Genomic DNA, 14318 nt, shown 5'->3' with positions numbered 1-14318 from the left:
TTCTTAAAATGCACTTAATTTTATTTGCATGTATGGAAAATACAACAGAATGAGTTTATTATGACAAGATTAGTGTTTTTGACTACTGGGGAAAAAAGCCTGATACAACCAAAAATTGATGTACTCATAAATTTCAAAATATCCATTTAGAAGGAAATAAAAAACTGACTCTTCAACACTCACGACATGAGCTCCAGACAGTCACAGATGGCTCACGCCTGTAATCCCAACCACTTAGGAGGTGGCAACAGGGAGGTCCAAGGCCAGCCTGGTATGCTTGAGGCCCTGGGGTTGAACCCCAGCACCAAAAAAGGAAAGACAAAAACAAACAGAACAAAAAACCAGAGCAGAGCTATAGGTGTGGCTCAAGTGGTAGAGCACCTCTTTAGCAAGCAGGAAGTCCTGAGTTCAAACTCCAGTACTACAAAAATATATAATCAGAGCATAAAGAGCTACAGCATGGCTCAAGCAGTAAAGGCCTGCATAGCAAATGCAAAACCCACCCTGAGTTCAAACTCTAGTACTCCTCAAAAGCCCAAAATTATAGCTCCAAGTCAGATACAGTTGAAAATGACTGCGTGAAAAATGTCTGGGAGGAGCCAGGCATGGTGGCTCATGCATATATCCCAGTTACTTGGGAGGCTGAGGCAGACTGAATTGAAGCCTAACCAGGGCAACATAGTCATGATGCCATGTCAAAAATAAAAATAAAAAAAGTTCTGGGATCTTGCTACTTTCTCTTCATTGGTTTGTCCTCTACTATGTCCAATTCAGCCTTACCACAATCCAACCTGGTTATACTACCACATTTTAAAAATGCATTCTTTTGACTTATGTGTGTTGGGGGCAGAGGGAGAAAAGGGTTCTTCCTTCAGTGTTTTTTCCTTTTCTTTCTTTCTTTCTTTCTTTTTTTTGCAGGGGTGCGGAGGGGGGAGAGCATGGGCAGGAATGAACAAATTGAGACAGATCTTACTATGTAGCCTAGGATGGCCTCAAACTCACAATCCTCCTGCCTTGGCCTCCCAAGTGCTGGGATTACAGGCATGACCACCACAAGTATGACCATGTTTTTCGTAATACATGCTTAATAAGGGCTTTTTAGTGATGAAGATAACCAAAATCTGATAGTCATAATGACTTCTTCTAAATATTGAACATAATAAATCACATGACATAAGGATAGAGCAAAAGATGACTTAGAGCAGAAAGCTAATGAAGTGGGAAATATTTTCACTAAATGTGAAAAGGGGTAAAAGATGGCTCACATCTTATCTGGATGATAAAAGGACACCAGAGAATAGAAAGGGAGCCATGTGTCTTCAAGGGAAGAACATTTATTCAGCAAACTAGAAGCAAAATTACATTTATTGCCATATTTTGACCCTGCCTGAGCCTAGTGGGAAGAGAAAGAGCTAAAAATAAATTCCATTTCTATGTATTAAAGGATCTTAGCAGGGTTGAAAAGGCTACACACCAAAAACTCATCAGAAAAAACAAGGGCATATTTTAGAGCCCCATTAATATACACCCCATTGCTGTAAGACTCTCAGAGCCACTTTGGCCTGGGGTGGTAGAGAAAACAGGAATTTTATGGAGTCCTTATTCACATCCTGGAGTTCTTAATGCACTATGACTGAAATATCATTGGGGAGGGCCTAAGAATTACTGCTTCCTTGGAACAAGCAAACAACTTTTAGCCACCTGCAATTTCCATCCTTGGCTCTTCCACGTGAATAGTCCTAGTCCTAGCATGTCCTTTTGTGACATGCTAGTTCTTCTCTGAAACCTTGGAAACATTTAAATTCTCAGGTCAAGGAGAATACAGAGCACAGGATTGGTTATACACTGGAGGAAGGAAAGCTGACTTCTACCTTGCTTTAGGCTCTGTCGTTGATGGCAGCTGTCACAACATCTAGAAGCAATATATTACCTGGTGTCAGTGTCTCATGCCTACAATCCTAGCTAATTGGGAGGGTGAGATCAGGAGGATGGTGGTTCAAGGCCAGTCTGAGCAAATAGTTCATGAGACTGTATCTCTCAAGCCGTAGAGCACCGGCTTTGCAAGCATGAAGCCCTAAGCTCAAACTCTACTGCCACCAAATAAAACAAGTAACATATTACATGTATTAAAAACATTATTTTGTGTCTACGTGGTGCCAGGGACTACTGGTGTTAGGGTGGTAATCTGTCTGATTAAGGCTATACAGAAAGAACACTGCAGAGTTTTAAAGTGAGATATGAGGGACAAAACTTTGCTGTCAACTCTTTAATTAACCATTTGTTGTTAAAAGGAATTCGGCAAACTAGAGGAGGAAAGGCAGAGAGTTAGAAGTCAAACAAACTTACTTTACCAGTTAAGTTACTTTGAGACCACGGGAAACTCACCATCCCTCAAGGATACTCATTGTACTTATCTGTGCATATGAGATAATACTTCTCATGCCAGGGGGCTGCTGGCACAACACACAAGCCGGGCACGGTGGCTCACGCCTATAATCCTAGTTACTCAGGAGGCAGAGATCAGGAGGGATTATGGTTCAAAGCCAGTCCAGGCAAATAGCTCACAAGACCCTATCTCGAAAATATCCATCACAAAAAGGGCTGGCAGAGTGGCTCAAGGTGAAGGCCCCCTGAGTTCAGTTCAAGCCCCAATACTGCAAAAAAAAAAAAAAAAAGTGAAAAGTAGCTTTGTAGCCAGGCACCAGTGGCTCGCGCCTGTAATCTTAGCTACTCAGGAGGCAGAGATCAGCAGGTTTGAGGTAACCCCGGGCAAATAGTTCAAAGGACCCCCATATCCAAAATAACTAGAGCAGCTGGAGGTACAAGTGGTAGCATGCTTGAATAGCAAACACAAGACCCTGAATTCAAAAGCCAGTACAGTCAAAAAAAAAAAAAAATCCAGATACTCAGTCATACTAGCCACATTTTAAGTGCTTAATAGCCACATGTGGCTGATGTACAGAATAACAAAGGTATAGCAGAGGTATAATCTATATTGTACTTTTCCATATATGAAAAGAAGAAAAACAACAGCTACCACCTTCTTTCCAAGATAGAAAGCACTCTGGAGCATCAATTTTCTGTGTTAGTCTTCTTAGTCTGATGATTCAATATCCTGCAGTCCCAGAAGCTGCCAGTATCCTGCTAATTGTCTACTATCCCTACCTCCAAACACCAATCTTGTAATCTCCAGCTTCCACTGCTTCATCAATAAGCTTGGTCTTTCAAACAATTATGAGGAATATAAATAAGCAATAAGTTCCTTCCCTGCACAGTAAAAAATGTCTGATTTCAGGATGAATAGCACTTGCTAATAGGCACATGACATACTAAAGTGTCAAATCAAAGGTCACTGGCACTGGGATTTAGCAATGTAAATTACTTATATTTGATCTTTATTTCCTATCTCTGGAAACAGGAAGATCTTATATTATGGGGTATGTGCATAGGTGTATGTGTATGTATATGTATGTGAGAGAGAGGGCAGGAGGGAGGGAGAAAGAGGGAAGAGGGAGAGGTCTGAGACACACAAATCGAAGGGAGATGAGGATTTAGAAAGTTGATTAAAATTTTAAAACACTATTTTTGTACTTGAATTGACAGAATGATTAGAAACTTGAAGAGGTCACTAAGGGAGCTCATAAACTTTCTATCCTTGGAAAGGAAAGAAGTAAGACACACTTATTCAGGAACAAATTTTTTATATGCAGGATCTCAAACTAAGTAACTTCTGAACATCCTTACCAGATTTGTGATATTCATATTAAAACAAAACAAATTAAACACTATTCCTAGTAAGGAAGAAATGCTTAAAGTCACAGAAGGGGTAACCCATCTCAATCAAGTCATTATTTCAAAACAGAATCATTTAAAAAGTGTTCATATCTGCTTTGACAGCATAACAAAACTTGGGGATTTTAGCTTGAGGATGACATTAAAATTTGAGTTTCATGCATACATTGGTGTGATGAGGGAAGTGCTGCAAAGCTTAGTTTAGGATTTTAAAACTGGCCAGACAAAAGATATAAAGTGCTTATGCACACAGGGAGCCACACCTATAGGTAACTAAGACTTACCTATAGTTCCCTCATTTGATACTAAAGTAACTACTTACTCTAAAGATGCCGATCCAATCCTTTCGACGGGGGATGAAATGCTGGGTGAAGGTGTAATAGCATGTGACATCCCCTCCAGGGACGTAGAACTTCTCCACACTATTAAAGATGACTTGAGAGAAATGACAATGATCCAGCAAGACAGCTGATGTGGGGGGATTTTCCACTGTCTTTTCCATGGTGGGGTCCTGTTATGAGATAAACAGAGTAAGGTTCAAAAGAGGGTTTCCTGAAATGCAGGAGATTTCTGGGCTCTCACCCAAGAGCATTCTTCTGTTCAAGGCAGTCAGGAAAAGCAAAATCCTGACAAGTATTGAGATCACACAACTTGCTTTCTATTTCACTTTGAGCCATTTCACATTCCTAACTTCCTATGCTGTAAGAATTTTCAGAAAGTATCTTTGACCACTTCACTACAGGCACCACAGCCTTCAAAACCCTTATTTTCTGCTCACAGTTAGCAGAAAATAACTGTGAAATAAACAAGGTAGCCTATAGAAAACAGCCTAAAGTAGAAATTTTAAGACCAAAATTCTAGAGTTTTCATCCCAACAGGCCCTGTGACTTTTGGAAAGTCAATCTCAGGACTTTGCTTTTCCATTTAATTCTATTTGCCTGTAATTATTGGGCCCTTCCATACATAAGACACTATGTTAGGAGATGTGTTGGGATTCAGAACAAAGATAGAGGCTATGTGACATTCAGTTGTAACAAACATGGGTTCTGAAATCAGAATGGTATCACTTAAATCCCAGTTTTCCACCTTCTAAAGGCATGACATGTTGGGCACTGGTGCCTCATGCCTGTAATCCTAGCCATTTGGGAGGCAGAGGTGAGGAGGATTGTGGTTTGAGGCCAGCTTAGGCAAACAGTTGGAGAAACCGTATCGCAAAGATATCCAACACAAAAAAAAAAGCTGGTGGCTCAAGTGGTAGAGTCCCCAGCTAACCACAATACCACAAAAAAAAAAAAAAAAGGCATCCCCCAATTTACTTAATAAGCTGAGCTTTGTGACTGCTTCCTCATCTATAAAATGAGGCTAATATTAACATCTACTCTGTGAGGCCTAAGTGAGGTAATAAACACTGAACACTGATTTAAAGTGTTCAGCCTTTAAATCAGTGCCTGCCATAGAATAAGCTCTTCACACAAAGTAGATGCATGTTGAGTGACAGAAGAAAATATTTACCAGGGAGTTTGCACAAAGAAAGGGCTTAATGGATCTTACTGATTATTAATGTTGTAGTGGAGGTGGTGGTTTTTTTTCCTGACACTGACCTTACCCACTAATGGAATCCAGTCCCATGCAGAGAACAGACAAGTGTACAAGTGACTATCAAATGAATGGAATAAGTGCAAAATGCTGTGGGTTCAGCCAGGTGCCGGTGGCTCACATCTGTAATCTTAGCAACTCAGGAGGCAGAGATCAGTAGGATCGTGGTTCAAAGCCAGCCTGGGCAGTTCTCAAGACCCTATCTCAAAAATACCCATCACATAAAAAGGGCCTGTGGAGTGGCTCAAGGTGTAGGCTCTGGGTTCAAGCCCCAGTACTGGGGAAAAAAAAAAAAAAAAGCTGTGGTTCAAAAGAGGAGATGCAACTGAATGAAAATGAGGAAAAGTTTGAGTGACTAGAATCTCACATAAACCCTTAAGGAAGATTTGGATTTTGGATTTTGATGAATGGGTTTGTGATTGAGGGCATTCTAGCAGAAGGAAATGGCATTCGTGAAACAGCAAAGAAGCAGAGAAATACAACCCATATTTGGAAGACAGCAAGGAAGTCTGGATTAATATTTATAAAATGAAGTTAGTTAATAATTCATGTTTCACCTTTCTAGATCACAGTATTAGATGGGAAACTGGGCTGGGGATATACTTCAGTGGTACAGCACTTACCTAGTGTGTGCCAACTGTAAGGCCCTGGATTCAATCCCCAGTACCATTTAAAAAAAAAACAAAAACCTGGTGGGGGGAGAGGGTGGGGAAGGGAGACAGGGGGGAGAAATGACCCAAACAATGTACACACATATGAATAAATTAATCATAAAAAATAAAAAAATAAAAAATTAAAAAAAATTTTAAAACCTGGTGGAGTGGCTCAAGTGGTAAAGCACCTGCCTAGCAAGCATGAGGTCCTGAGTTCAAATACCAATGCTGCCCCAAAAAAAAAAGAAAGAAAGAAAAAGAATTAAGCCAGGTGCTAGTGGCTCACGCCTATAATCCTAGCTATTCAGGAGGCAGAGATCAGAAGGATTGAGATTCGAAGCCAGCCCTGGCAAAGTCTCGAAAAACCCTTCACAAAAATAGGGCTGGTGGAGTGGCTCAAGGTGAAGATCCTGAGTTCAAGCCCCAGTACCTCAAAACAAATTTTTTTTAAATGTTTCCTCATGCTTGCTAGGCAAGTGCTGTATTGCTTTAGTCAGTCCCCCAGTCCTTTTTTGTGTTGGGTATTTTTGAGATAAGGTCTTGTTTTTGCCTACGCTGACCAGCAAACAACAATCCTCCTGATCTCTGCCTCCCCAGTAGCTAAGATTATAGAGGTGAGCCATCAGCACCAGCAAAAAAAGTGTTTTGAATTGTTGACTTGTAGTACTTCCTGCTTTCCAAATAAGTCATGTGCATTGTCTTCTAAATGCCTCTGCTGGTCTAATATTAGTGAGTCTTGTTATTTTCATGCAAAAAATGTTGCAGATGTCCATATGTAAATACTACACAATACCTTTTAAGTTCAGCTATTGGAACATGTTGGACAGTTGTGTACACACATATAATTAAAAAAAGCAGGTAAGTACAATAACTAAGAAACCCCTATAGTTCTTCTAGCCCTGCCCCATCCTACCTATTTCCTGATTTTACTTTGGAAATCTATACAACTAGGCCTCTTCTTCCAATTTCTCAGAAGTCAGTTTTTTTTTTTTTCCCACAGAGACAGCAAGACTTTGGAGCACTGAACTGTCAATTCAAACTAAGGAACCAAGAGACCACCCGCCTTCTGGTTTGGGACACACTCTAGCCACATGCTCAACCTCAAATTCACAGAGGTTTTTCAAAGTGGAGCAGTTGGGGGTCACATTCCACTCTATTCCCCCTAAAATAAGCTGTTGTCTGTGTGATGAGGGTTTCTCTTGTGTGCCTGGAAGATGGACAGGGTAGTTACTCAGCTTGCAGACTGTTTCCCTACTAGTCTCCAGTCACACTGACGTCAGCATGTTCCCTTTGTTCTAAGCCTAAAGCACCAATTTATCTGAGCATATAAAATGACTTAATTTGTCCTTTGACTACAGATCATGAAGAACGCTCAGGTAAGAGTGAGTTAGGGCCTGTCCCTCAATTAACCTAAGTACCTTAACTCAGTAATTTTCCTTATAACCCTATCACTGTGGTATACACTAACAATGCCTAATGCAAAGTCATTGCCAATTAGATATTTGTTGAAAAAATGAGTAAGATATACATGTCATTCATCAAAAAGTAAAAAGGGAAGGGGCTTTTGCAGGTAAATAATGGTTAAGTGTGGGTTAGGGAGGTATCTCAGGGGTAGTGTGCTAGCCTACCATGTAGAAGGACCTGAGCTTGATCCCCAGTACTGCAAAAAACTCATCATGGGATCCTTTGCAGCAGGCATCTGTGTTGTTAGCTGGTGGGTGGTCCTGCAGCTGCTTTCAGGGAAGAGACAAAGGCCTGTGGTTGGATGCCATGCCTTTGACGTGCAGAAAAGAAACATGGGCATTAACATAGGTCATTATTTATGTAGATCTTCCCTCGATCATCCAAAATGAACAGCCCTACAAGATACTAACTCAATGGCTGTATATAGGCAGCACTGGAGTTTGAACTCAGGGCCTCATGCTTGCTGGAAAGGTGTTCTACTGCTTGAGTCACTCCACCAGCCCTTTTTTTGTAATGGTTTTTGTTTTGTTTTGTTTTGTTTGAGATAGGGTCTCGAGAGCTATTTACTTGGGCTGGCTTCAAACCAAGATCCTCCTGATCTCTGCCTACTGAGTAGCTAGGGTTACAGGCATGAACACCGGCACCCAGCTTGATGCTGTATTTTTGAAAAAGAATAAATAGGATATGCACATGGAATTGTTAATATCTGACACAAAAAGAGCACAAGATAGAATCTGATGATTTCATAGAATGTTAGCTTTGGCAGAAAATGATGCAATGTACCACCAAGAAGCAGTGGAGTGAACTAATTAAAGGAAAAGAAGTCCACCCTCTACCTCACCACTTAGGGAAGGTGGAACACTAAGCCCTTAGCTGGAGAGCTACTGATGGCTGATTTTCTCTAATGTCCACTGGAAAGACTTTACTAAGCCAGGTGCCAGGCTCATGTCTATAATCCTAGCTACTTGGGAGGCTGAAATCAGGAGGATCATGGGAGGCTGAAATCAGGAGGATCATGGTTGAGACCTCATCTCCAAATAACCAGAGCAAAATCAAAATGGACTATAGGTGTGGCTCAAGCAGTAAAGCACCTGCTTTGTAAGCACAAAGCCCTGAGTTCAAACCTCAGTCCCACCAAAAAAAAAAAGTTTACTGAAAGCCTCTTCAAAGTGTGTAAAAATAAAGGATTGCCCTATCCTAAGTAATAATGATGATGGTAATTAGCTGCTGTTTCTCAGCTTTCTCTTTTATAAAATAGTGTGAAAGTATGATAATCTCCAAGTATAATGTCAATTCTTGGTATTACTGGTTCAGCTGGCATGGCTCGTTCCAGGGGCATGGTGCCAAAAACACAAAAGGTACAAATTTGATTTCCTTACGAACTCATCAAATTCACACTCCACTAGCCAGCCACTTTCCACACACTCAAATTCTGGCAAGCCATTTTACAAATGAATGCCACCTTGTAAGGCAAGACTAGCCAAGGGTCCAAGTAGCTGGTACAGCCTCTCTTTTCTTATTAGCAAAACAAAGTCAGCTCACGAGGGTAGGGATATAGTTCAGTGGTAGCATGTGCAAGACCCTGGGTTCAATCCACCAGCACTCGGGAAAAAAACCAAAAAGTTAGGGCTGGAGGTGTGGCTTAGCACCTGCCTAGGATACAGACATAAGACCCAGAGTTCAAACGACACTACTACCTAAACACAAAACAAAAAAAAAGCACATGGGCTGAGGCTTGAGCACACAAAGGAAACTTTCCCTTTTCTTTCAGCCAATAACCCAATCATTAGTCAAGAAAAGTGAAGGGCTTTGGTTTTTTTTTTGTTTGTTTGTTTTGTCTTGTTTTGGGGGTACTGGAGTTTGAACTCAGGGCCTCATACTTTCGAGGTAAGTGCTCTACCACTTACTTGAGCCACACTCCCAGCCCCCAGCTCTGCTTTGGTTCTCTGCAAGAGACTCCATGGAGTTTCCTATTTCAGAACTCTCATCACATTCCCAGCAGGACACAGAGGACACCCGGTGGTCCCTACAATTGTTCAGAACTCAACCATTCTAGAAATAAAGGTTAAAACTCTTCTCTGCCAAGAGTGGGGAAAGGGTTGAGGCAGGTAGACTGGTGAACAGCAATGGCTTCCCTTCTTTCTTTTTACCAAGCTGAGGACAGAAAGGGCATAACCATACCCATGTGTACTGGGTCAGTGAGGAAGTACTCCATTCAATTTTTCCTAGAGGGAAGAGGTCTGTTGATTTTTAAGATCAGTGATCCTTAAAGCCTCTCCTTCCTCCCAGTAAAATTCCCTGGGAGAAATGGGCTCCAAAATGACTTATTAAAGTACCTTTCTAACAAAGCAGTCTAGAAATTGGTGTTTGTGGAGAGCTGTGGGGCAAGGATATGGAAAGAAATTTGAATTTTTTTTTTTTTTTTTTTAGTACTGGGGTTTGAACTAAGGGCTTTGAATTTACTAGGCAAGTGCTCTACCACTTGAGCAGGTGCTCCCAACCCTAAAAATGTGAATGATTTAAGTGTCAATTTTCTTCTCCTCTAATCAACCTCTCTACCATTTACTCCTGACTCTGGCAATAATTCAGAGGCTAAGAAGAGCAAAAATTAAATTTAGAAGCCCAAAGAGCTACTGAGTCATGAAAAAGTAGTGGGATAATTCTTTACTCTTACTCCCAAATCAAAGACTTGGCCACGTAAGGAGTGACCAGGGAAAACAAGTGGATTTTTTTCAAAAACAAAACCATCAAGCATGAAAAAATAAAACCAAAATTCCACAAACCACCAAAGGCACTTTACTTGGCTTCTGACATAGTTGTTACTTTTTTTTTTTCTTTCTTTCTTTCCTCTGCTTGGTTTCCAAAAGGATTAGGTCCCTCAGGGGAGCTGGCAATAATGGGAATGTATTTTAAAACTAGTCCTATGAATTGACTCCTGGCTCCTAAGAAAACCTGACATATTTTCATCTAATGAGCTTTTTAAGCCTAATATACTACTCCCAGGACTGTTCCATGAGGGCATAGATCCTCTTATCTTGAAGCAAGGCAACAGCCAGTTCTATTGCTTCTTTTCTGAGTGAATTTGCAAACTATACTGATAAGCTTTTTAGCATAAAAACTTAAAAGTGCCCAACACCGTCAGATTAGTCTTTTTTTTTTTCTTAGCGATACGGAGGTTTGAACTCAAGGCCTCATGCTCCCTAGGCTCTACCACTTAAGCCACTCCACCAGCCCTTTTTTTAGTGTTAGGTATTTTCGAGATAGGATTTTGCAAACTACTCAGGCTGAGTTTGAACCAAGATCCTCCTGATCTCTGCTTCTGAGTAGCTAGGATTACAGGCGTGAACCACTGGTACTCAGCTACATTAGCCTACCAATACCAGGACCAGGAGGTAAATTTTTCAAGAGAAATGAAAACTAAAAAAAAAAAAAAAAGGGACAGAGAGAAATGAAGACTATAGGTAGCTTCACTGATTAGTTCACAGAGAGAAACCAAATGTTTCTAAAGCCAAGAAAGAAATGCAAACCAATTCTTCATTTGGGAAAAATAAAAACCAATATTTAATCTAATTCATTTGCTTACTTTACTTTCTAAAACTACTAGCCATGAGCAAAATGGATGAACTGATCTGGATCCCATTCCTCCGTGGCCCTGGGACATGCTTACATATACACTTAGTGAACGCTTGCTGCGGATACTATCACCACCGTATACAAATGGCCCTGAGGTAGCAAAACCAAAAAATACAACCACTGGTCCTCAGATTTTTAAACCACCTGCTCTAGTCCGAAATTCCTCGTTCATTCTATTTCCTTATGTTTCTAATGTCTTGGGGGCGGGGGTGGGGGGGAGGAGTATGCCCTTAGAAGCCTTTAAGACTACTCACCAGGGCTGGAGGTGTGACTCAAGTAGTAGAGCATCTGCCTACCAAGCCCTAAATTCAAACGCCAATACCAACAACAAAGGAGAGAAAAAATCCAAAAAACATGACCATGGTCATGAACAATTATTCGAAGTGACTGTCCAGCTTGCCAACTAAGCAAGCTCTCATTCCACACTCCACACCATCACAGTGCCAGCAGTACTAGGAGCACAGAAAAAAATAGTTCTGAGATGTGAGGTGCAGGTAGCAAGAAACTGTGAAAACCCTACTGATCCTATCTACCTTTTTCTTGCTAAGCCACATCACAGTGACATTGTTTGATAGTGTAATGAAAAGGAAACTAGGCCAGGGGCACAGATTCTTGGCTCCTGTCTTAGTTCTATCACTACCTAGCCTGAGGTCTTGACCAAATGACACTACCTCCTTTTCAACTTCAATAAAAATCACGGACCAAAAAAAAAAAAAAAAAAAATCATGGACCAAGCAAGCACCCAGGGCTTATGCCTTTAATCCTAGCTACTCAGGAGGCAGAGATCAGGAAGATCTTGGTTCAAAGCAAGCCCAGGAAAATAGCTGGAGACCCTATCTTGAAAAAACCCATCACAAAAAAGGGCTCAAGGTGTTGGCCTTGAGTTCAAAGCCCAGTACCGAAAAATAAATAAAAATAAAAAGCATGGACCAGGCATCTCTACAGACCATTCCAAGTATAATGAATGATAAGCCTAAATCAAAGAAAAGTTTAAGTTATTTTAACTGTTTTTCTTTTTATCTAAGAAAATAAGGAAGCATGACATTGTATCAGAAAGTACAGTCAACTTTGTTGTTGTTGCTTTTTGTAAGACAGGGTTTTGCTTTGTAACCCGGGCTGGCCTCAAACTCAAGATCCTCCTGCCTCAGCCTCCCAAGTGCTGGACTTATAGGTTCTTTTTAATTTTTTTGGCAGTACTCAGGGCCTCACACTTGCTAGGCAGATGCTCTACCCCTTAAGCCACACCAGTCCCTGTTCTGGGATTATAGGCACGTGCCACCACAGTTAAATTTTTTAAACTCCAGATGAACTCTAGAACTTGTACCACTTGTTAGTGCCAGGTAAGTCAGGATTACTGACTACCCTTTTCAAGGTCTTTTCCACTCCACAGCTGTCGTGTCTGCTAAAGGGTAGAGTTTCAAGTGCCCCTGAAGATACCTGGGAAAGCACGCCATCTGGGAGCTACACGTGTGCTACATAAGCTACAAAGACTGGATGGGGGATGGGGGGTGTGGATCACAGGTAGAGCACTTGCTTAGAAAACACAAGGCCCTGGGTTTGATCCTCAGCACTGCAAAACAAACATAACCCCCACGTAAGCTACATAGACCAACTGCATAAAGTCCTTTGTTTTATGCTTTTTGCAAACCCCAAGAGTTGAGCTACAATACTCAGCTCCAACCACCCACAACCACTTGTTGGCTTGCACCTGGAGCAAAGAATGCAATCGACAGAAAGGAGTTAGCATGTCGAATCAAGTGGAAACATGAACCCCTAAGCTAAATTGAGCTAACGGTGTAGTGGGGAGGGGAACGGGCTATTAACTGTAACGAAGCAGGTCACTACACCTTTTCTTCTTCGCTTCCTACAACATCCTAATGATTGCAGAATGCTAATGGGAATCGGCTTTAGGGATCAAACCTATTGCTAGAGAGGGGAAACTGAGGCCCAAAGAGACAGTAACTTGCTCAAGGTGACGCAGCAGGCCCGCCTGCATTGCCAAGCCTAGGGCGGCTCCGGGCCAGCCTAGGGATTCGGAATCCGCACAACCAGGCGCGGCGGGGGCGGGCGGGACTCCAGGACACGTCGGGCGGCAGTGGCGTGCGGACCCTGGCTGTCGTCCAGGAGCTCCTCAACAACCCCAAGTGCCTCAGCCCTGAACCCCCTCGGCGGAACACTGCCCCTGGAGCCCCGGGGGCCGCGGAAGTTGCTCCAGGCCCTCCCGGACGCAACTCCCACTGACCGTCACTCTAGAAAACCGACGAGGTGAAAGTTGAAACCCGCCGCGTCTTCGCTCGCCCATGCCCTTTTTCAGGACTGGACGTCTCAATTTGGGGAACCCGAGGGCCCAACTCACTTCAGGAACTCACCAGGGCCAACAGCCAGCAACGGCGCAACAGCAACAGGGCAGGGAAAGAGACAGAGGCGGGGCTAAAGGCCCGAGGGAGCGATGATCCGGACTGGCCCCGCCCATAGCGTCATAACGGTCATCAAGCCCCGCCTCCGCCGCGGGGCCTGCTGGGACTTGTAGTACTCGGGTGACCATCCCACAGGTGGTCAGCTGCCTAGTACAGCTCTTGGAGCAGAAAGCTCACCCCAAGGAGTCTGTTTCATCCCTTAGGACAAACTGTTTATCTCTCCCTTCCCCTCTCGCCCCACTAATGGTCCTATACATGAGACTCTTTAGCAATCTTCCTGTGTCTCTTCATTTCTTTGTTTCAGCATTCCTTCCTGGCCACTCTCCCCACTTACAATTGAGATGAGGTGTTACTATGTAGCCCCGGCTGGCCTTGAATTTGCAATCCTTCCTTAGCCTTCTGAGTGCTGGAATTACAGGTGTAGACCACTCTGCTGGTTTATCATTCCCTTTCCATAAATGATTCTTCAAAATTAATTATGTAAAGGTGGTGTTTTTTCCAGTACCATCAAAAATAAACTTGGCATCCCTAATACTTCTTTTTGGGGGGTGGTTCTGGGGATTGAACTCAGGGCCTAGTATGGCAATTACTCTACAATTGAGCTACATTCCTGGCGCCGGAGTCTCCTTGAAGCTACTCATGCTGGGTTTTTTTTTGGTGGCACTGGGGTTTGAACACAGGGCTACAAGCCTTCACACTTGCTAGGTAGGCACTCTACCACTTGAACCACTCTGTCAGCCCTTTTTTGTGTTGGTCTCTCAAA

At 42.4% G+C, this 14318-nt stretch overlaps 1 protein-coding gene across 3 annotated transcripts in view; it reads right to left on the bottom strand.

The window, feature by feature from the left end:
• Positions 1-13612, bottom strand: part of Calcoco2 (calcium binding and coiled-coil domain 2) — a 30475-nt gene extending 16863 nt beyond the window's left edge. Inside the window, exons 1-2 of one of the 3 annotated variants that reach the window (XM_020173944.2) lie at positions 13508-13612; positions 4115-4303 (exon numbers count right to left, since the gene is read on the bottom strand). In XM_020173944.2, coding sequence (XP_020029533.1) covers positions 4115-4294 — 180 coding nt within the window. In that variant the 5' untranslated portion in view covers positions 4295-4303; positions 13508-13612. Of the gene's footprint in view, positions 1-4114; positions 4304-13380 lie in introns of all 3 variants that reach the window. The other 2 variants (XM_074045959.1, XM_020173943.2) reach the window with 2 other exon arrangements.
• Between the last annotated feature and the right edge of the window lie 706 nt (positions 13613-14318).

This window comes from Castor canadensis, chromosome 11 (assembly GCF_047511655.1).
Source record: "Castor canadensis chromosome 11, mCasCan1.hap1v2, whole genome shotgun sequence".
In the NCBI taxonomy this organism is placed as follows: domain Eukaryota; kingdom Metazoa; phylum Chordata; class Mammalia; order Rodentia; family Castoridae; genus Castor; species Castor canadensis.
Note: the sequence above shows the minus strand (reverse complement) of the source record. Positions and strands in the feature narration are given on the sequence as shown.